Here is a 20,596-nt window from a genome sequence, read left to right as displayed (position 1 = left end):
GAGCGGGGCTGGGGGGAGCGGGGTGCGGGGGGGGGTGCGGAGGGGCTGGGGGGACAGTGGATGCGGGGGTGTAGGGGAAGGGGGTGCGGGGGGGGGGGGTCTGGGCATGGGGGGGCACCGGGGGGGATCGGTACGTGCAGGGAGTGAGGCTGGGGGGGTGCGGGGGGATGTATGGGGGGGGCCGGGCATGGGGGGCACGGGGGGATCGGGGCACGCAGGGGTGTAGGGGGGTCGGGCTATAGGGGTGCAAGGAGGGGTGCATAGGGGAGTCGGGCTATAGGGGTGCACGGGGGTGCATAGGAGAGTCGGGCTATAGGGGTGCGGGGGGGTGCAAGGGGGGTGCATAGGGGAGTGGAGCTATAGGGGTGCAAGGGGGGGTATCCGGGGGGGACCGGGCATTGGGGGTGCACGGGGAGATCGGTGCTTGCAGGGGTGTGGGGGGGGACACAGGACACAAGGGGTGCGGGGGGATGCGCGGGGGGGTGGCCCTGTCATGGGGGGATGCATGGGGGGGGGCGGTGCATGCAGGGGTGTAGGGGACTGGGGCTACGGGGGGTGCAGGGGGGGATCCAGGCAGGAGGGGAGGCATGGGGGCATTGGGGGTGCATGGGGAATGGGGGGGTGCGTGGGGGGGATCGGGGCCTGGGGCGTGCACAGCACAGGGACTCTGGGCTGGGGACACCGGGGGGGCTAAAGGGGATGGGGGCTTGGGGGCCCTGGGGGTGCAGAGCCCTTGGGGACAGCCTGGGGGGTGGCACTGGGGGGGACATAGGGTCGTGGGCAGAGGGGAGCCCCTGCGGGACAGAGGGACAGAGGGACATGGGGACAGCATGGCCGGGCAGGACAGCGGGGTGTGACCCCGCCGAGGGGCTCCGCTCTCACTCCCCCCTCTTCCACCCAGCTCAGGCCCCAGCGGGGACCTCGGGGAGGCCACCATGTCCCAGGCCATCACCTGCCTCAAGGTGAGTCCTCGTCCCTCTCCCCCCATCTTGGGGGGGCATGAAGCCCCCCCCCCCCCAGTTTTGCAAGCATTTAACCCTTTACCATCTGACCTTCCCACCCTGCCCGCAGTGGGGGGATGGCGGGGAGAGCCCCCCCCCCCCGCCACCGGGATCCCCGCTCATCTTCCCGCGGGAGACGCTATTTCGGGAGGCGAGCGGGGTCACCTACCGCATCCCGGCTCTGCTCTACATCCCCCCCGCCGCCACCTTCCTGGCCTTCGCCGAGAAGCGCTCCTCGGCCAGGGACAAGGACGCCAAGTACCTGGCGCTGCGGCGGGGCCACCGGCACGGCTCCTCGGTCGAGGTAAAAAACCAGTCTGGGCTGTAGGAACAAGCTGCGGCCTCCATCCCCGGGAGCAACGCCGGCTGGCTTCGGGGTACAGCGACACCGGTGCATCCCGCGGCTGAGCCCCGTTTTCCTCCTTGCCGGCAGTGGGGTCCGGTGGAGGAGCTGTCGGCGTTGGCGCTGCCCGGCCGCCGCACCATGAACCCCTGTCCCCTCTACGATGCGACGAGCGGCACCGTCTTCCTCTTCTGCATCTGCGTCGAGCGGGGAGAGACGGAGCGATGCCAAATCTGGAGGGGCTGCAGCGCCGCTCGCCTCTGCTATGCCACCAGCGCCGATGGTGGCCACAGCTGGACCCCGCTGCGGGACGTGACGGACGAAGCCATCGGCACCGACTTGTCCCGTTGGGCCACCTTCGCCGTGGGGCCGGGCCACGGGGTACAGCTGGATTCGGGCCGCCTGGTCGTGCCGGCGTACACCTACTACGTGCACGGGTGGTTGTGCGGGGTCGTGCCGCTGCCTTGCTGCACCCGGCAGCACGCCCTCGTCTTCTACAGCGACGACGGTGGGCGCAGCTGGCACAAGGGTGCCCTGGTCGGCGGCGGGCAGACCGGCGAGTGCCAGGTAGCCGAAATCGGTGGGAGCGATGCCCACCAGCCCTTACTCTACTGCAACGCCCGAGCGTTGCGGGGTTGCCGGGCCGTGGCGTTCAGCACCGACCGCGGACTGCGGTTCGAGCGCTCGGCGCGGTGCAAGGCGCTGGGCGAACCGCCGCGGGGGTGCCAGGGCAGCGTGGTGAGCTTCGCCGCGCCGACCGGCACCGGGGATGCACCGACTTGGTTACTCTACTCCCACCCCACCGACCGGCACCGCCGGCGTGATTTGGGCATCTATCTCAACCCCTCGCCGCTGGACGGGGCGGGGTGGCGGCACCCATGGGTGCTGCACCCAGGGCCGGCCGGCTATTCTGACCTGGCCGTCTGCCCTGGCGGTGTTTTCGGCTGCTTGTTCGAGTGCGGCACAACCAGCGCCTGCGAGGAAATCGCCTTCTGCCTCTTCACCCTGGAAACCTCCGACCACGGCGAGCAGAACCTCAAAGCTTTTTAAAATGGAACCATTGGGGGGAGGGGAGGGGGGGTGGGGGTGGGGTGGTGTCACTCCCGACCACCGGCAGCCAGAGCCGGTGAGCGCGGCAATGCCGGGACCTCACCAGGGACATTTCGGATGCGCAGCAGGCTCAGCATCACGTAGCTTTTATTTAATTAACGCTTGGTTTTTAATCACCCGTCAGATAGATGTTGTTGGTGACCTGGGGAGGGGGTGGAGGATCTGCTGTGGGTTGGCCGGGGGGGGATGCCGGCATGGCATCTGAAACGCCGCTGCTTCACCAAAAATCAGCATTTTTCACCCGGTAGCAGCAAAAAAGCAGAAGGTGCCACTGAGAGCAGCCAGTCCCCTGGGGAAGAATACCCAAAAGTAGTGATTTAGTTTAAAATATCAGCGATTTCTGCCTCCACCCCCCCGTGGCAGGGAGAGAATTCCCCTTTTTTACCATTTTTTAAATTCTGTTTTCTTCAGTTTCCTGGTTCAGGCGGCGTTTTGCCCCATATTCCCATGGGAAAAAGCACTCAGATCTTGGGGGGGGTTTACTCCGCTCCATAGGGGACAGGTTGTGGCATCCCGACGGTGACGGCGACCTCACGTCCCCATGGTGCTGCCAAATAAAATCCTCCCAAAACGGGTGAAATCCAGCCAATATTGGGAAAATCCTGAGGGAGATGACCCTGCTGGGGAAGGATATGGGATGGCCCCGAGCATCGTCGCCTCCCGGTCCATCCTGCTGCTACATTTTGGGCACGCAGCACCTGGAAGAGAAGAAGACACCCCCCCACCAAGGTCATGGGGGGGTTGGGAGGGGAGGGGGGGCTCTCCCGGTGTCCCCATCTTACCGGTAGCGCCGAGGACAACCAAAATGTCCCCGCTGGGTCTCGTGGGCGAAGCAGACGCGGCGGCAGCGGCCGGTGTGCTGGGCGCAAGGGCGGGCGCTGGTGGGGACGGCATCGGCAGGGGGTCCCCAGGGGATGGCGGCGGTGGGGTGCCGGGGGCCGGTGGCCAGGAGCAGGGCCAGGAGCAGGGCCAGGCGTGGGACGGGCATGGTGTGGGGACACCGGTGTCACCTGGGGCTGTATTTATGGGGTTTGGCACCGGGGAGGTGGGGTTTGGGGGTGGAGGGTGCTGCTGGATGGGGTTTAGCGACGGGCGACGGCTTGGCCTGCTCCGGCAGCTGCCAGCGGGGACCCAGGGGACCCAGGGGACAGGGACGGGCCCCGTGTGAAGGCGGCAGGGGGTGAGGGAGGTTGAGGAGTTGGGGGGGGGGGTGTTTGTCCGGCTTCTTGGGGTGACTGGGGGGGGGGAAGAAGGGGGGGGGTGTGATGTGGGGACATGGGGCATGACATGGAGTGATGGGGACATGGGACATGGCTGAGTGACAGGGACATGCGACATGGAGTGACGGGGACGTGGGACATGGCTGAGTGATGGGGACATGGGACATGGAGTGATGGGGCCATGAGACACGGCTGAGTCATGGGGACAAGCGACAGTGATGGGGAAATGGGACACAGCAGAGCGATGGGGACATGCAACCCAAGGAATGATGGGGATGTGGGACGGCTGAGTGACGGGGACATGGGACACAGCTGAGCAATGGGATGGGACATGGCTGAGTGATGGGGACATGGGATATGGAGTGATGGGGACGTGGGACATGGCTGAGTGATGGGGACATGGGACATGGAGTGATGGGGACGTGGGACATGGCTGAGTGACGGGGACGTGGGACATGGCTGAGCAATGGGGACATGGGACATGGAGTGATGGGGACATGGGACACGGCTGAGCAATGGGGACATGTGACATGGAATGACGGGGACATGGGACACGGCTGAGCATGGGAATGTGGGATATGGCTGAGCGATGGGTACGTGGGACATTGAGTGATGGGGACATGGAACATGGCTGAGCAATGGGGACGTGCAACATGGTGGAGTGATGGGGACGTGGGACAGAGCTGAGTGACGGGGACATGGGACACGGCTGAGCGATGGGACATGGAATGATGGGGACAAAGGACATGGTTGAGTGACGGGGACATGGGACATGGCTGAGTGATGGAACGTGGCAGCCAGACCCTGGAGTGGAGGATCTCAGAGCAATGCTCGCCCCAAGCTCTGCACCCATCATGTCCTCGCACCCATCATGTCCTCGCACCCATCACCCCCGCCATGGTGCAGGACAGGGCTGGACCCCCCCGGCCCCTTGGCGCAGGTGCACCCACATTTCCCAACTTCTCTTGGCCTTTCCTTTGGGAATTCAGCCGGTTCTGGCCCGTTTTCCCCGGGAGGCTCCAGGGGGGCTGAGGGTTGGGGACACTCGGCTGGCAGGGGGGTGTATTTTGGGGTGCCATCACGGTGCTGTCCCCACAGATGGGGCACTTGAGCGCCCGCTCCGATGAGGTTTTCTGCAAAAAGGGGTTTTTCCAGGGTGTGAAAGCGTCCGCAGTGTTGGTGGGAACCCAGCGGGACGTCCCCGACCCACCACCCTCACCCCACTGGGATAGGTGGGATGGGGACAGGACAAGACAGGACAGGGACAGGCAGGATGAGGCCAGGGCAGGATGGGGACAGACAAGAGGGGGACAGGCAGGAGTGGGACAGGCAGGATGGGGACAGGGAGGATGGGGAGAGGCAGGATGGGGCCAGGAGGGGATGGGGACAGCGATAGGATGGGATGGGGCCAGACAAGAGGGGGACAGGCGCGGGGGGGATGGGCAGGATGGGGACAGGAGGGGATGGGGGCAGGGATAGAATGGGATGGGGCCGGGCAGGATGGGGACAGTGAAGATGGGGACAGGCAGGATGAGTCCGAGGCAGGATGGGGCCAGGCAAGAGGGGGACAGGCAGGATGGGGACCGGCAGGATGGGGACAGGAGGGGACAGGGACAGGGACAGGATGGGATGGGGCCAGGCAGGATGAGTCCGAGGCAGGATGGGGCCAGACAAGAGGGGACAGGGAGGATGGGGACAGGGAGGATGGGGCCAGAGAAGATGGGGACAGGCAGGAGGAGGACAGGGATAGGATGGGATGGGGACAGGGAAGATGGGGACAGGCAGGATGAGTCCGAGGCAGGATGGGGACAGGCAAGAGGGGGACAGGGAGGATGGGGACAGGCAGGATGGGGCCAGAGAAGATGGGGACAGGCAGGATGGGGCCAGAGAAGATGGGGGCAGGCAGGAGGAGGACAGGGATAGGATGGGATGGGGACAGGGAAGATGGGACAGGCAGGATGAGTCCAAGGCAGGATGGGGACAGGCAAGAGGGGGACAGGGAGGATGGGGACAGGCAGGATGGGGCCAGAGAAGATGGGGGCAGGCAGGAGGAGGACAGGGATAGGATGGGATGGGGACAGGGAAGATGGGGACAGGCAGGATGAGTCCAAGGCAGGATGGGGACCGGCAGGATGGGGGCAGGAGGGGACGGGGACAGGGAGAGGATGGGATGGGGCCAGGCAGGATGAGTCCGAGGCAGGACGGGGCCAGACAAGATGGGGACCGGCAGGATGGGGACCAGCACCCCCCACCCCCCCCCAGCCAGCGTGGCGGATCCGGGGCACCCCCCTTCCCCCCACACCCCCCCCCCCCCAGGCGGGGCCTCCCCGCCCCTCCGCCCTCCGCCCTCCGCCCTCCCCCGGCCTCTCCCGGCGGCGCGGCCGGATGCGGGGGCTGGGGGTGCCGGGGGTGCCGGGGGGGCCGTGGGTGCTGGGGCTGGGGGTGCTGCTGGCCCTGCTGCCGCCCCATGCCCCGGCCGAGACCTACACGGCCATGCTGAGCGTCCGCAGGGCGCTGGGCTCCGAGGGCCGCCTGCTCCGCCGGCTCCGAGCTTACCTCAGGGAGGAGAGCGCCCGCCTGCGCCGCCTCGCCAGGTACCGGCCGCCCCCAGCCCTCACCGCCCCGCCCCACGGGTGGGTGCTGCCCTGGCGGGGGGGGGGGGGGGGGGGGGGTAACCCACCTCCCCAAGCACCCAATTTTTGGGGGTGCCCCTAAATAGGAGCTTGGGGCATGGGGGGGGGGGGGTGAGGAGCACAGCCCGGACGTCGCCCATTCCCCCCCCCCCCGCCAGCCATGTCGGGGGATGTGGGTCCCCAAAAGCCTAGGGTGGGGCCTGGGGATGTGGGTCACAGCATCGCCGAGGGCCGTCCCCACGTACCCACCAGGGATGGGGTCTACCCACCTTCATGGGGGTTTCCCCGCTTTCTGGCTTGGCCAAAAGTGGGCGCTGGGGCAAAGCTGCCCAACTATGGGGGGGGGGGGGGGGCTCAGGCCCCAGACCCCACCCCGGGGGTGTCACCAGCCAGGAGCATCACTCAAAGTGTCACCCCGTGGGTGCCTTGTAGGTTTTATGAGAAGGTCCAGGCGCTGCACCAGGACCCTGCGGCCTCGGTGGACAACCCCTTGCTGGCCTTCAGCCTCATCAAGCGTCTCCACTCCGACTGGCCCAACGTCGTCTACAGCGACGAGGCCACCGAGAACATCCAGGGTATGGGGGGGATGCCCGGCTGGGTGTCCTCTCTGTCAGCTGGGGAGAGCCGGGAGGTGACGGGGACCGGGTGGAGGAGCAGGGGAATGGGTGGAGGAGCAGGGGAATGGGTGGAGGAGCAGGAGAATGGGTGGAGGAGCAGGACAATGGGTGGAGGAGCAGGAGAATGGGTGGAGGAGCAGGAGAATGAATGGAGGAGCAGGACAATGGGTGGAGGAGCAGGGGAATGGATGGAGGAGCAGGAGAATGGATGGAGGAGCAGGGGAACGGATGGAGGAGCAGCATGTGGGGTCCCCGGGAATGGAGGAGGGCTGGTAAGGGCAATTGCACCCCAAAAGCTCATTAATCCCCCTCCATGCACCCCATTACCCGCCCTCAGCACTCCATGCTGGCTTCAAAGAGGTGGAGCAGGAGCTGCCTGGAGCCGAGGACCTGGATGGAGCTGCCCGGGCACTGATGCGGCTGCAGGACGTCTACGCGCTCAGCGTCAAGGGCATGGCCAACGGCATCTTCCAGCGAGCCGGCACCGGCCCCCCACCCCTCTACAGCCCCGGCCGGCGCGTCTCCCTCTCCGCCGATGACTGCTTCCACGTGGGCAAGGTGAGGGCAAACCCCGTCAGCCCCCCACAAAGCTTTTCCAGCCCGGGATGTTGCTTCCATAGGGATAGACGTTGGGTTTTCTTCCCACACGGATGCGGAGGGGCCCCTCTGACTCAGCCCACAGGCATCTGCCCGTTTGCCATCGCCTCTGGGCTCTCACCCAAATAACGGGGCTTCTTGCTGCTTTGTGGCTCGAGGAAGGGAAGAGCCAAGCCGGTGGCCTGGGGGAGACCTCCTGCCCCAGCATCCCGGATGGGTACGGGGTCGGCCCCTGCCCGGGGGTGAAAGGGGGTCTGTAAATCCTGGGAGGGGATTTGGGTGCTTTGATAGAGGTTTGTGTTCAGGGCAGAGTGCTCTGAGGGTCAACTGCAGAGCTGGGATGGAGTGTTAGAGCGTGGGATAGGATGGGACAGGGTGGGGTGGGGTGGGGTGGGATGGGATGAGGACTTCCCTAGTCCTGCGTGGCCAGCAGGACTAGGGCAGTGATCGTCCCCCTGTACTCGGCACTGGTGAGGCCGCACCTCGAATGCTGTGTTCAGGTTTGGGCCCCCCACTCCAAGAGAGACATTGAGGTGCTGGAGCGTGTCCAGAGAAGGGCAACGGAGCTGGGGAAGGGTCTGGAGCACAAGGCTGATGGGGAGCGGCTGAGGGACCTGGGGTTGTTCAGCCTGGAGAAAAGGAGGCTGAGGGGAGACCTCATCGCTCTCTACAGCTGCCTGAAAGGAGGGTGCAGAGAGGTGGGGTCGGTCTCTTCTCCCAAGTAACAAGTGATAGGATGAGAGGAAATGGCCTCAAGTTGTGCCAGGGGAGGTTTAGATTGGATATTAGGAAATTTTACTTCACTGAAAGGGTTGTCCAGCACTGGAACAGGCTGCCCAGGGAAGTGGTTGAGTCGCCATCCCTGGAGGTATTTAAAAGCCGTGTAGACGTGGTGCTCAGGGACATGGTGTAGTGGTGGGCTTGGCAGTGTTTGTTAGGTTTGTGGTTGGACTCGATGATCTTAAAGGTCTTTTCCAACCTATACGATTCTGTGATTCTGAGATGGGACAGGACAGGACAGGATGGCATGGCGTGGCATGGCATGGGATGAGATGGAGGTGGAGATGGGGATGGGGATGGAAATGGGGATGGAGATGGAAATGGGGATGGAGCAGGAGGGATGGGGATGGGGATGAGGATGGGACAGGAAAGGAAGGGATGGGACAGGATGGGGATGGCGTGGGAGGGGATGGGGGTAGGAAAGTGACAGGATGCGATGGGACAGGATGGGTGGGGATTGCAATGGGATGGGATGACAGGGGATGGGGATGGGACAGGACAGGGTAGGGACAGGATGGGAGGGGGTAAAGGTGGGATTGGGATGAAGATGGTCATGGGGATAGGCTGGGATGAGAAGGGGATGGGATGGGTCGGGATGGGATAAGGGTGGGGGGTTGGTGGGATGGGATGGGATGGGATGGTACAGGAGGGGAGGGGACGGCATGGCATGGGACAGGGTGGGGACAGGCGGTGCGCTGCCTTGCAGGTGGCCTATGACACGGGCGACTACTACCACTCCATCGCCTGGCTGGAGGAGGCCGTCGGCCTCTTCCGCCTCTCCTATGGCAGCTGGAACCCCGAGGACCGGAGCAGCCTGGAGGATGCTCTGGACCATCTTGCCTTCTCCTACTTCATGGTACGGCCGTGAGGCCCATCCCCATCACCCAGGTGCCCGGTGGAGCCGAACCGTGGGCAGGGGGATGCTCACGGGCTCCGCTCCCCCCATCCAGGCTGGAAACATCTCCCACGCCTTGAGTCTCTCCAGGGAGTTTCTCCACTACGGTACGTGGGGCAACCTTGGATGCAGCAGGAGGAGGTGAGAGGTTTTGGGGTGTCCCCATCACCTCTGCATGGCACCAGCCTCCTTCACCCCATTTCTTGCCCCCACATGGGGCAATTGTCCAGGGACCGATGCCAGGGAAGGGGGGTGATGGGGACACGGTGTTTTGGGTGACACCACTTCTCCGGCAGATCCCAGTAACCAAAGGGTGGTGAGGAACGTGGCCAAGTACGAGAAGCTGCTGGAGATGGGGACGGCGGTGAGCACTGGACCCCTGCGACGCCCCAACGGCACCCGTCTGCAGAGCCGTGACGCCTACGAGGAGCTGTGCCAGCGCCCGGGGGGGCAGGTGGGGCTGGCAGGGGGAGTGCCATGGTCCCCCACCCCACTGCTGTCCCACCTCTCACACCCTCCTTGGTCCTCTCTCTCCCCAGCCAGCCCCAGAGCATCTCCCGCACCTCAGCTGCTCCTACGAGACCAACGGCAGCCCTTACCTCCTTCTCCAGCCTGCCAAGAAGGAGATGGTCCGGATCCGACCCTACGTGGCGTTGTACCACGATTTCATCAGTGATGCCGAGGCTGAGACCATCAAGGGGTTGGCAGGGCCCTGGGTGAGCTGGCCCCGTCCCCAGGGATGTCTCTCTCCTGGAGGAGGGTGCCCCAAGAGCTGGTGGTCCAGGGTGGACCACCCTGAGCATGCAGAGATAGGAGGGGTTTTAAGCCAGGGCTTAGCCAAAGCCTTCTGCAGCGAGACCCTGGGGGGGGATGAGCCCATCTTAGCTCCATCTGAGCCCCCCCAAAAGATTTTGGGGAGAAACCAGGTCCATGCATGCACCTAAACCCCTTCCTAGCCAGGCTTGACTTGGTGACACCCAACCGCTTTGGATCCAACTGCTATCACTGCTTCCATCACCCTGGTGGGACACCTTGGTGATGGAAGGTGGTATAACCCCCAGTTTAGACCCTGACTGGGGTCCCTGCTTGGTGTGGGGGTCCCCATCTGCAGCAACATCCAACCCCCACCATGTGTCCTCCAGCTGCAGAGGTCCGTGGTCGCCTCCGGGGAGAAGCAGCAGAAAGCCGAGTACCGGATAAGCAAGAGGTAGAAGCCACCCCATCCCTTGGCCTCCAGCCAGCGGGACCACCATGGCCCCATTGCCACCACCAAGGTGGCAGTGACACCATGCTGGGGAGGCCTGGGTCCTCCACACCCAGCCACGCGTGAATTTGGGGGGGCTGAAGGTGGGGTGCTCCCGCAGCGCCTGGCTGAAGGACACGGCCGACCCGGTGGTGCGGGCGTTGGAGCAGCGCATCGCTGCCGTCACCGGCCTGGACTTGCGGCCACCCTATGCCGAGTACCTACAGGTGGTCAACTATGGGTTGGGAGGCCACTACGAGCCACACTTCGACCACGCCACGGTCAGGGAGCTGCCTGGGTGGTTCATGGGGTGGATCATGGGGTGGTGCGTGGGGTGGTGCCCAGGGTGGTTCCTGTGGTGCTCTTGGGATGGTCCTTGGGATGCTCCTGGGATGGTCCCTGGGGTGGTCCCTGAGATGTTCCTGGAGGTGGACCATGGGGTGGTCCCTGGGATGTTCCTGGAGGTGATCCATGGGCTGGTCTCTGGGGTGGTCCCTCAGATGTTCCTGGAGATGGGCCCTTGGGTGCTCCCCATGGTGCTCCTGGGATGGTGCCCAAGGGAGGTCCCTGGATGGTCCCTGGGGGTGTCCCCATGATGATCCCTGGGATATTCCCTGAAATGTTCCTGGAGGTGGTCCCTGGGATGGTCCCTGAGATGTTCCTGAGGTGGACCCTGGGATGGTCCTCAGGGGAGAGGCGAGCGGTCCCGGGATGGTGATCCCTGGGTTGGTGCCTGGGATATTCCTGGGAAGGGAGGGAGGGAGCAAGGAGGTGGGGAAGAGGGAAGGAAGGAGGGAGGGAGAGAAAAGAAGGGAGAGGGTGGGATTTCCCTGGGGGCAGCTTGGAGCTGTTGGGCGTGAGGTGCCTCCAGGCCAAGCCGCGTCAGCAAGGGACTGACCGTCCCCACCTCCTCGCTCTTGGGGCAGTCCAGGAAGAGCCCCCTTTACAGAATGAAGTCAGGCAACAGGATCGCCACGGTCATGATCTACGTGAGTCCTCCCTCATTTCCACGCCCAGAGAGAGTGCACTTGCTTGGTCATCAGTAGGGTTCAGAGTGAACAGGGTTTGAGATGGGTGAGGGCAACAATGGGTGAGGGCAACCCTAAATCAGACCGTGGTGGGGTGTTAAATGCCAACGTCTGTAGAGTATTTTAAGAGTTTCTGCCATGCTGTAGCGAGGGAAACGTGGTTGAGGACCCAGGGAGGTTTCATGCCTCAGTTTCCCCATGCAAAGCAGCCATATCACAGGGGGGAGAAGAAGACCCATGGCTCATATTTTTGCTCCTTTTCCAGCTGAGCGCAGTGGAGGCTGGCGGCTCCACCGCCTTCATCTACGCCAACTTCAGCGTGCCCGTGGTTAAGGTGAGGGGGACCCGCATGAGCCCCCCAGGAGTGGGGAAGGGGGGGACGCTGCTCGCTTGTGTCTCGTCTCTCACGGGGAGTTGTGGCCAAGCCTGTCCAGATGCCAAATCCCAGCCCTGGGGCTCTCTGATCTGTTTTTGGGGTGCCAAACCCCAGCCCTGGGGCTCCTGGCTCCCTTCAAGGGGTGCCAAACCTTGATCCTGCATCTCCCCGCTCTGTTTTGGGGTGCTAAACCCTAACCCTGGGGCTCCCACCTGTGTTTTGGGATGCCAAATTCCAATCTTGGGGATCCCAGCTCTGTTTTGGGGTGCCAAAACCTCAACCCCAGGGCTCCCAGCTCTGTTTTAAGGGTGTCACCCCCCAGCCCTTGGGCTCCTGGCTCTGTTTTGGGGTGCCAAACCCCAATTCTGGGGCTCCTGGCTCTGTTTTAGGGTACCAAACCCCAACCCCAGCACTCCCAGCTCTGTTTTAGGGGTTCCAAGCCCCAACCCTTGTGCTCCTGCCTGTTTTGGGGTGCCAAACCCCAACCCCAGGGCTCCCAGCTCTATTTTGGGGTGCAAAACCCCAATTCTGGGGCTCCCAGCTCTGTTCTAGGTGTACCAAACCCCAACTCCAGGGCTCCCAGCTCTGTTTTGGGGTGCCAAACCCCCAACCCCAGAGCTCCTAGTTTTGTTTTGGGGTGCCAAACCCCAATTCCAGGGCTCCAAGCTCTGTTTTGGGGTTCCAAACCCCAATTCTGGGGCTCCTGGCTGGTTTTGGGGTGCCAAACCCCAGGGTTCCCACCCCCTCTCTGCTCCACAGAACGCAGCTCTCTTCTGGTGGAACCTGCGGAGGAACGGGGACGGTGACGGGGACACCCTGCATGCCGGCTGCCCTGTCCTGGCCGGGGACAAGTGGGGTGAGCGATGGTGCCCAGTGTCACCCTGGGGTGACACGGGGTTGGAGGGGCAGCTCCGGGGAGGCGAGAGGTGCTGGGAACCCAGAAAAATCCGGGATAATAGGGAAAAAACGTCACCGATACCGGAGGGGGGTCGGAGAGGGGTGCAGGGGGACAGAAGCAGATGGGAGTCCTTGTCCTTGTCCCTTCCAGTGGCGAATAAGTGGATCCACGAGCACGGGCAAGAGTTTCGGCGGCCGTGCAGTGCCGACCCACAAGACTGAGCCGCCGTGGGCTCAAGGACGTGGCACCCATGGGTGGCAAAGCCACCCCGGCGCAGCAAGAGGAGGGAGGGAAGGGGGTGGCAGCGGCACGGGGTGGCACTTGCTCAGCCATGGCCGAATCCGGTGCAAATAAAGTCGAAAGACACTAAACTGGAGTCTGGGGGAAATACCTTGGTGCAGTACCTGACGGGATGAATGTGGGGGCGTGTATGTGTCTGCGTCCCCCCACCCCTGATTCCAGCCTGGACCCTAAACGTACCCTCAAGCTCCCTCCTCCAGCCCTAGATGAAAAGTCCCTCTGCTAAAAGAACTGGCAGTTAGTGACATGACATTTCTACGGTAATCAGTAGGCTTCAGAGTGAACGGACCGGTCATACAAGACCCGAGCAAAGACAGCGTGCTCTCCTTCCTCAAATAAACCTGCCTGGCTGTATCTTGGGCCTGACTGTGCAGCCCCCAACTCCGCTCTCGTCCCGACACCAGCACGGGGCCCCCCTCCTCCGCACCCCAGCCTGGCCACGCTCGGACCACGCTTACGCAAGCGCCGCTCCCCCGGGGCTCCACGGACAAGATCCCTTTCTCCGGCCCGACCGCAGCACCTGCGTGACTGGAAGGCAAAAAGAGGCAAGCAGGGTTCTCCGGCAGCGCCTGGAGATCGGGCGGGCAGCCCACGCCGCTCTCCCCGGGCGCTTCCGCTGGGGAGACAGCCCCGATGAAGCGAGGGTCAAGCTGGAGGACACCGTCAGCCCCCTGCACAGAAAATTCCCGACTCCGCATCCATCCAGCCTCGTCGACGCGATGTTTGGATGCGATTAAAATCCTCTGGGATGGAGAGGCAGTGGGTAGCGCAGCCTGGGGAGACCCGTCACCTCTCAGCCTCTTTGCTAGCTGGAAGGAAAAGGAGAAAAATTGAGGAGGGGGATAGAAACACCAGGCAGACCTCTCGCAGGGCTCTCCTGCTGGTTTTGGGTTCAAAACTGTGCATTTATCACTCCGTGGCTGTGTTTATCCAGCCCCAGATTAACCCTTCTGTAGGCACACGGGCACACAGCAGCATTCGGGCAGGGGAGCAGGAGCCGGAGCACCGGGACGATGCTAGAGGAACATAAACCAGGCTGCAAAATTTCAGAGCAAATTTCCCCCCAATTCCTGCTCTTCAGCTAGGAACAACCACCCCAGCGTTCAGGGTGTTATAAAACAGACGGTCCAACACAGCACAGGTTACTTAACAGCCAGAGCGCCACGATTTATTACTTTCAGATGTTTCTGTACACGTGGGAGGCATCGGTCAGGGAGAGGAGGGGGAAAAAGCAAAAGCTGTGGCTAAAGCATCCCCCCCCCCCCCCCCCGGAGCGTGGAGGAGGGATGGAGGAATATTTCGGATGACGAGAGGCTTCCGTGAGTCACCAGAAAAACCCAAGGCTTGGGTCTGGCGCTGGGGACGTCCCAGGAACAGCCGGATCGACACCCTTCCTCCCCTGGCTGCTCCGAGGAGCCTGAGTATCACAGCTGAAGGGAAAGAAGGAGTTCCTACCCCAGGCTTTTCACAAATGCTTTATTTGTAGGTGAGAGAAACGGACACAGAACAAAACACGAACAGGATGAGGCTGACACGGGACACAGAGCGCGGTCTCCGGAGAACTGACATACACACGCACACACAGAGACACATTTTCCTTTTGGAAACAGCAGCACGTGGTAAGAGATCACCCCGCCAGACTGGTAAAGCTTGGCCTAAACCGGCCAAGCACCCAACAGCAAAGCTCGGAGCGAACACCCAAGCACTATCCCGCAGGTTTTGGACGCCTTACGGACAAGGTGTCGAGGGTGCAGCGTTACCGGACGGATCCGGGCAGACGATACAGCCAAGGGAGACGGGTTTGGGCAACGCAAGTGGCAGTTTCAGGTTGTGAGCAGAGCTGCAGGCTCAGAGACGGGTGTTATAACGCACGAGGGCCAAGTTTTCTTGGAAACGGCAACTCATAAACTTTGGGTTTTGGTTTTTTTTTTGACCTTACCCGAAGATCTAAGGTCTAGATTTTCAGGAGGGTTGAGCACCGCTTCAAACCAGTGAATAGCTGATTGCCAGCCACCTCCCAGCATCTCTCCTCCCAGGCCCTTCCACACCCAAGATAAAAGGCAATAGCGGAGGGGAGGAGAAACGTCAGCGCTGAAGTCGAGGAGGTAGAGAACATCAGCACAAAGCTGTTTGCTCCCTCTGTTCCAATACCTGCCGGCTGCTCCCCTGTTCACTGAAGACCCTCTTGAATGTGGCAGCACACCGATAAAAGTATTCAGAGTCCTGGGATGGTCTCGCTGAACGAAAAGCCAGCACACGGCTTTGCCCTACTGCAATCGCTCAGCCCTGCCCTGCAGAGAGAGGAAAAGCAAGGAGGTTCACTCTGAACTGCCCCAGCGTGGTATTTACCGGGCTACTGGTGTTACCAACGGGATCTATCGCAACACCACCACCTCTGAGAGCTCCCCGACCGGGAGCTCAGTTCAGAAGTCACTCTGTGCTTTACTGTCGTGCTTATTTTTTGTTTTAGAGGGTGTCTCGGTTGCACGCACAGTGACCTCCAGTCGCAATAAGCATCGGTATTTTTAATTGGCTTTGGTATCACCTCCCACTCGCCTCACGTCTGGACCAGGGCAGGCTGAAGACAAAAAAAAAACAAAAAAACCACCAAGGCTCAAAAGAAAAGCGAGCTCTGTACAGCAACACGATTCGGCAACCACTTCAACGCCGTGTCTGCGTCTGTACGTATCGATCGCTCCGGTCACTAACAGCGTTTTCAAAACACCAGCACAGAGGAACCGCGCTGGCTTAAGCACGTGCAAAGACAGGCAGCCGAGCCCTGCGTTCGCAGGATCTGTGTTCGAAGCAAAGCTATATGCTTCAGCAATACAGGGAATATCTTTTTCCAACAATCTCAACGCTCCTGAAAATCTACAAGTCACCGAGGGTTTTGTCTGGTGCATATAACCCAGGAGCTGGCAAAACCCATCCTGGGTCTGATTTGAAAAATTTAAGAAGTGAACCCTGCAACAAACCAGTCTCCCAAACCGCATCCTCTGCTCCTGCCAAGCCTTGGGTTTTTCCATCGTGAAAGTTTCCACCGATCCTCAATCCAACAACTGGAACAAAAGCAAGAGAGATTTCTAAAGAATCAAAAGCGCCGGCATAAACGCAGCACCCTTTCAATTCAGACAGCCTCCTCCTGTTTATCTGCTTTTACCCAGAGACAGTACTATGCTGCAGGCTGTGGAAAAAAGCAGTGAAAAGCTGGTAGTTACGGGGGGATTTTCTAGATGTCCCCATTTTTCATGAGTCAAAGAGAACATTTCTTCTCTCTGCAGCTACTTTTACCATGGTCTGTGCTATCCTTCACCTAAATACCATTTATCTCTGCCTGTAGCTCCCTGAGAAGGGAGAAGAAACTGCGACAGGAGCATTAATATTTTTCAACAAAAGTACAGTCTCAAAAATGTATGTGGCTTGACACAGCCAAAAGGAATTCCCCCTCCACCCACCCACCCGCTGTTGCTGCTGTCCCTGTAGTCACCTTTTTTTGAAGCCAGCACTACACGAGTCCCTGAACGGCTGCCTATTCTGTGCAAGTCAGGACTGAGGACTTGGCACGGAGCAACGCCACATTAAAGAGGCTGTTGAAATATTTATTTTTCTACTCACTTCTCAAACGTTAACAACAAAATATAATTCTGGGGAGCGCGCAGGATTCAGAAACAGTCAATCATTTTCCAATGGTGCTTCTACAGAATACAAAACTGATTTTCTTTTGCTTTCCATGGAGACTTTTTTTTTTTTTTAATATCTCGCAAACTGTAAAAGCAAATGAAAGGGATAACATGAGGGGCAAATGCAAGGAGTTACGGCAATGAATCATTCAAAGGCAGATCCTCCAAGTTACTTCAGCGCGGAGGAATGTGACTTTACCGAGATCATTCATGAGTATGACAACAGGCACATGCTTAACTATTCCGTGAAGTGAGACTCTGGACACACACTATTATTTTAGTCTCTAGCAATTTGAACGCAGGAGTCATCTGGAAAGGACCGAGAATTTTGCCAGTCTTCAGGATACAGCTGGGGAAAGTGCTATTTTGCATCTCAGCTACCAAAGATTCGTTTAATCCATCAGCAACTAAACCAGGGGTGGACGTTACATCAAGGTCACAGTAAACTAATGCAATAATTAACACGGTGACTTACGGAGGGAAGTGCCAGGAGCCAGCAATTGCTCTTTAACACCTGAGTGCCGATGGCCGAAGTGCCAGGAGAGAGGAGAGCTCTCTGGAATGAGGCTTTCTTGTCTCTAGTTCAGGCATTTCCCACCCTGACGTATCGGGGAAGGGACACAGAGCAAGGCCACGACTGCCGTGTCCAGGGCTCGCATGCGAATGAATCAGAGGAGATGAGTGGCTCTCCATCGGGGTAAACGCCAAAGTTAAACCGGGCTTTGCCAGCTCTTCACACCGTCTCCCTTTGCCCCACCCGCACCTCTCCAATGCCAAGAATTCATGATGGCTCTTGTCACAGGACGTACGCATAGATGCGCATCGCAGCTCCCAAATCAGGCCAACAACAGAACTCTGCCTCAGCAAAACAGCATTAAAATACTGCTTTCATCATACAGCAACAAGGGGTTATGGACACAAGGCAAAAAAAAAAAAAAAAGATTTCAGACATCCACCAGCAAAATATTGAGGAAAACTGCTCCAAAACGTGTCTGCTCTTACGCTCAAGAGTGATTCCTAGGCGAAAGCAATCTGACGAACTGTCTGTGGATAATTTAACCCTGAAGAAAAGCTCTCCGTGCAACTACAGCGTTTACATGGAAATATGGAAGGCAGGCAGCGAAACGATCTAGGAAGTGACAGTGAAAACAAGGTCTTTCTTCCAATACTGGGGGGAGCATAATGCAGCAGCAGCTGCCTACACCTCTGCATCAACATCAGCAGGAGCGACTCCAAGCTCTTCCAGGGTTTTACCTACTGCACTTGTGGCATTTTTTCCATCCCAAAGGCGCTGATCTCTGCTCAGTTGCGTGTAGCAGCTACAAGAAGGGAAGCATAAACACATTCCAGGCACAGAGAACGGCCAAACAGGCAAACTGCCTGCAGACCGGGCTACTACTGCTGCTCTTGGGTCTTCCCCATAAACGCAGGCCCAGAGTCCCCTGCCTGTTATGTGTCTGCAGTAGACCGAGTTATCCAGGCTATTTTTCTCAGTGAGAACTTGAAATAAGTATTAAGAAAGCTGCAAGACTCTGAAACGGAGCTCGTGGTCCCCCCTCGCCTTTTTTGCTTTACAGTCCTGTCCAACTTTACACAGGAAAGTAGCATCTAGGCTGTTCCCGCAGCTTAACTCATAAGGCTGGCACCGGTGAGACGAAACCTGAGCTCCCAATGAAGCCGATTCCTCGTCTGCTTTAGGGGAAAGAAACGTGTATATAAAAAACAAACCTAAGGGGCACTTCAAAGACAATTAGACGATTCCATGGAGAAATCCTGAAGCCTTTGGCTATGCTGCAATGCCCTCGGTGGATCTGGACTACCAACGGCGCCTTTGACGTTGGGTCCAAGAAAGCCTGAGAATTGATGGAGATCGGTATGATCGACTACTTGGGATTTCAGGAGGTCTTTCCTTGTGGCAGCAGAGAGGAGCCCGCTTCCAAGGGCCTGAAGAGCTTTTCATGGTCTTCAGTACAAGCTGCTTCCCAGCAAGGAAGTTCCTAAGCATTTACACATTCTGGAGAACTAGTTCTAGGGGATGACTCTCACACCAACTTCTCACTGCTGCTGAACTGGAGAGATGAAAGGATATGGATACATCACAGTGGCCTCTGGTGCAGTTTATTTACAACAGGACTCAGTGCTGGAGAACACCAGGGTATTAACAAGCAGGAAACACACTAGGAGGGAAAAAGGAGAGTGGAAGAAAGGTCACACGTTACAATCAAGGTATTCTCTGCAGATATTTGACTCTGCAACACCCTAAATTTAGTTGATTACCCAAGATCAAACAAGGCCAAAAGGAGTCTACCGTGCAGCTTAAAATCAGCATTGATGCATTCAACAATAACTTGTAAGCTACGTAACGGTGAGAAGCATAAAAGCTTAATATGTTGCTGTCTATGGCTTAAGGGCACACTAAGGCCAGCAAGCCACCTCACTGCCTCCAAGCCTCTTGTTTTAAAGCTGCTTTTGCTACAACCGTAATAGCAGGAGCAACAGGCTAGCGCCTTCGAGGACTCACAGGGACAGCACAGCTTGCCAAATACCTGCTGGAGATTCAACATTACGATGCAGTACAGTCCTTCGGTCTTCTCCCTCTCTCACCATTTATACATCAACCTACGCTATATCCTTTCAATGGATTTAAAATATGCAGTCCGCAGTCCTGCATTTCTACTGTTTCATCCCCAAGGGCAGAGGATAAAGGGGGAAAAAAAAGAAAGAGATCATCCAGCAATACCTCTTTTGCATCGCCAGTCCTACAGCATCACACATTTTGGGGCTTCTAGCTTTTTTTGAAGAATTCTTAGCTAAAAGCAGGAAGACTTTCCAGGACTGCTTAAGAAACATGCTTATTTTAGGATCACCTTTCAGGTGAATGGTAAAACAGATTAGCACTTTCTATGAGGTCTAAGCATTGGTTTAGTTATTAGCTTTATGGTACTGTCACTAAGACTTTGTGAGTTTTTCCGATCAACCTTCAGTCACAACCTACTCTCACTGCTGTGTGGCTGATCGTGGAGGCCTGGCTTCTACGGTTCATTATGATATGAAAACACATGAGATAAGCGTGGGAAGTCGACAAAGTGAAGCACACAGCTTTACCTGGCTAATCGCACCAGTATTTCTTGGCCAAAGAAGTGCGGTCCAAGTTCTTTCCAAAACACAGGGCCTTGATTACTTAAATAAAATGCTATTTAAACTAAATACCGTAAAGCATGGAATTCTGCCTTGTGGCAGGCTATAAAGAAAGGAATCAGCTAGGGAGGATCTGCTTCACTCCAAGGAAGGAGGTTTCATTAACACGAGTTAATACGCGAGAAGTTTAGAGAGAACACATAAACATCAAATATATTACTGGCTGTGATTCAAAGCTGTTTGTTTACATGTGGTTTTTAGCGTTACGCTAAAACTCCAGCCTCCCACATTGAGAGCCAAACACGCAGGCAGTAAGAGCAAGAGCTCTGCTCGAGGACTGCACAGCTCCAGCACCCGCAGAGCCTTACCACTGGAATCCACCGATGGGCTCTGTAAACCTGTGACGGATCAGGAACGTCGCAACAGCTTCAGCAACCTGAGGGAAGGAAAAAAAATCGGTCAGAATTTAAAGGGACATGAAGAGAACAAGAAATCCAGTCAGTTTTCAAAGCCTGCAGCATTTCCAACAACAGTTCGTGTCCTCAGGACCCTCTTGCTGAATCAAGTTTGCTCCCTTGAAACTAAGAGCTCTTTATAACGGGCTTTTATATAAAAGAAGGAACTATATGCTTCCACCTTTACTCTGACACTGACCACACAATCAAAAACTGATGAAACTTTTTCACTGCCTCTTTCAGTAATTCTTAAAACAATGCCTAAGTTTAGCAGGTAAAAAA

The 20,596-nt window shown here is 58.6% G+C and overlaps 4 protein-coding genes across 16 annotated transcripts in view; 2 read left to right on the top strand and 2 right to left on the bottom strand.

Annotated features, from left to right (window-relative positions):
• Positions 1–750: 750 nt before the first annotated feature.
• On the top strand, positions 751–2,411 carry NEU3 (neuraminidase 3). The gene is made up of 3 exons (XM_075491367.1): positions 751–962; positions 1,072–1,305; positions 1,435–2,411. The coding sequence occupies exons 1-3, from the start codon at positions 936–938 to the stop codon at positions 2,392–2,394; spliced, it is 1,221 nt and encodes a 406-aa protein (XP_075347482.1). The 5' UTR covers positions 751–935; the 3' UTR covers positions 2,395–2,411.
• Positions 2,412–2,440: 29 nt separating this feature from the next.
• LOC142404474 (uncharacterized) lies at positions 2,441–7,343 on the bottom strand. Of its 3 annotated transcripts, none has more exons than XR_012773884.1 (5): positions 6,577–7,343; positions 4,625–4,807; positions 3,237–3,464; positions 2,840–3,152; positions 2,441–2,743 (listed from the first exon to the last, which is right to left on the bottom strand). XR_012773884.1 is itself a non-coding variant. In XM_075491368.1 (4 exons), the coding sequence occupies exons 1-4, from the start codon at positions 6,580–6,582 to the stop codon at positions 2,934–2,936; spliced, it is 636 nt and encodes a 211-aa protein (XP_075347483.1). In that variant the 5' UTR covers positions 6,583–7,343; the 3' UTR covers positions 2,441–2,933. The 3 variants fall into 3 exon arrangements, 1 of the variants encoding a protein (XP_075347483.1); XR_012773885.1 differs by having other exon boundaries at positions 2,840–3,074; XM_075491368.1 differs by having other exon boundaries at positions 2,441–3,152.
• On the top strand, positions 6,010–13,114 carry P4HA3 (prolyl 4-hydroxylase subunit alpha 3). The gene is made up of 13 exons (XM_075491360.1): positions 6,010–6,268; positions 6,740–6,882; positions 7,262–7,482; positions 9,008–9,157; positions 9,252–9,303; positions 9,493–9,650; positions 9,736–9,912; positions 10,339–10,403; positions 10,561–10,720; positions 11,366–11,428; positions 11,733–11,801; positions 12,603–12,699; positions 12,892–13,114. Exons 1-13 carry the CDS (start codon positions 6,060–6,062, stop codon positions 12,960–12,962), a joined length of 1,635 nt encoding a protein of 544 aa, XP_075347475.1. The 5' UTR covers positions 6,010–6,059; the 3' UTR covers positions 12,963–13,114.
• Positions 13,115–14,502: 1,388 nt separating this feature from the next.
• Positions 14,503–20,596, bottom strand: part of PPME1 (protein phosphatase methylesterase 1) — a 33,637-nt gene continuing 27,543 nt past the window's right edge. For 2 of the 11 annotated variants that reach the window (XM_075491361.1, XM_075491363.1), the window contains 2 exons: positions 20,228–20,295; positions 14,503–18,898 (listed from right to left, as the gene is read on the bottom strand). In XM_075491361.1, the coding sequence (XP_075347476.1) occupies positions 18,880–18,898; positions 20,228–20,295 (87 nt within the window). In that variant the 3' untranslated portion in view covers positions 14,503–18,879. The remainder of the gene's footprint in view (positions 18,899–20,227; positions 20,296–20,596) is intronic. The other 9 variants (XR_012773880.1, XR_012773881.1, XR_012773882.1 and 6 more) reach the window with 9 other exon arrangements.

The sequence above is a fragment of the Mycteria americana genome, chromosome 1 (assembly GCF_035582795.1).
Source record: "Mycteria americana isolate JAX WOST 10 ecotype Jacksonville Zoo and Gardens chromosome 1, USCA_MyAme_1.0, whole genome shotgun sequence".
Taxonomy (NCBI): domain Eukaryota; kingdom Metazoa; phylum Chordata; class Aves; order Ciconiiformes; family Ciconiidae; genus Mycteria; species Mycteria americana.
The sequence above is the reverse complement of the archived record's forward strand: the minus strand, read 5'-3'. Positions and strand labels throughout refer to the sequence as shown.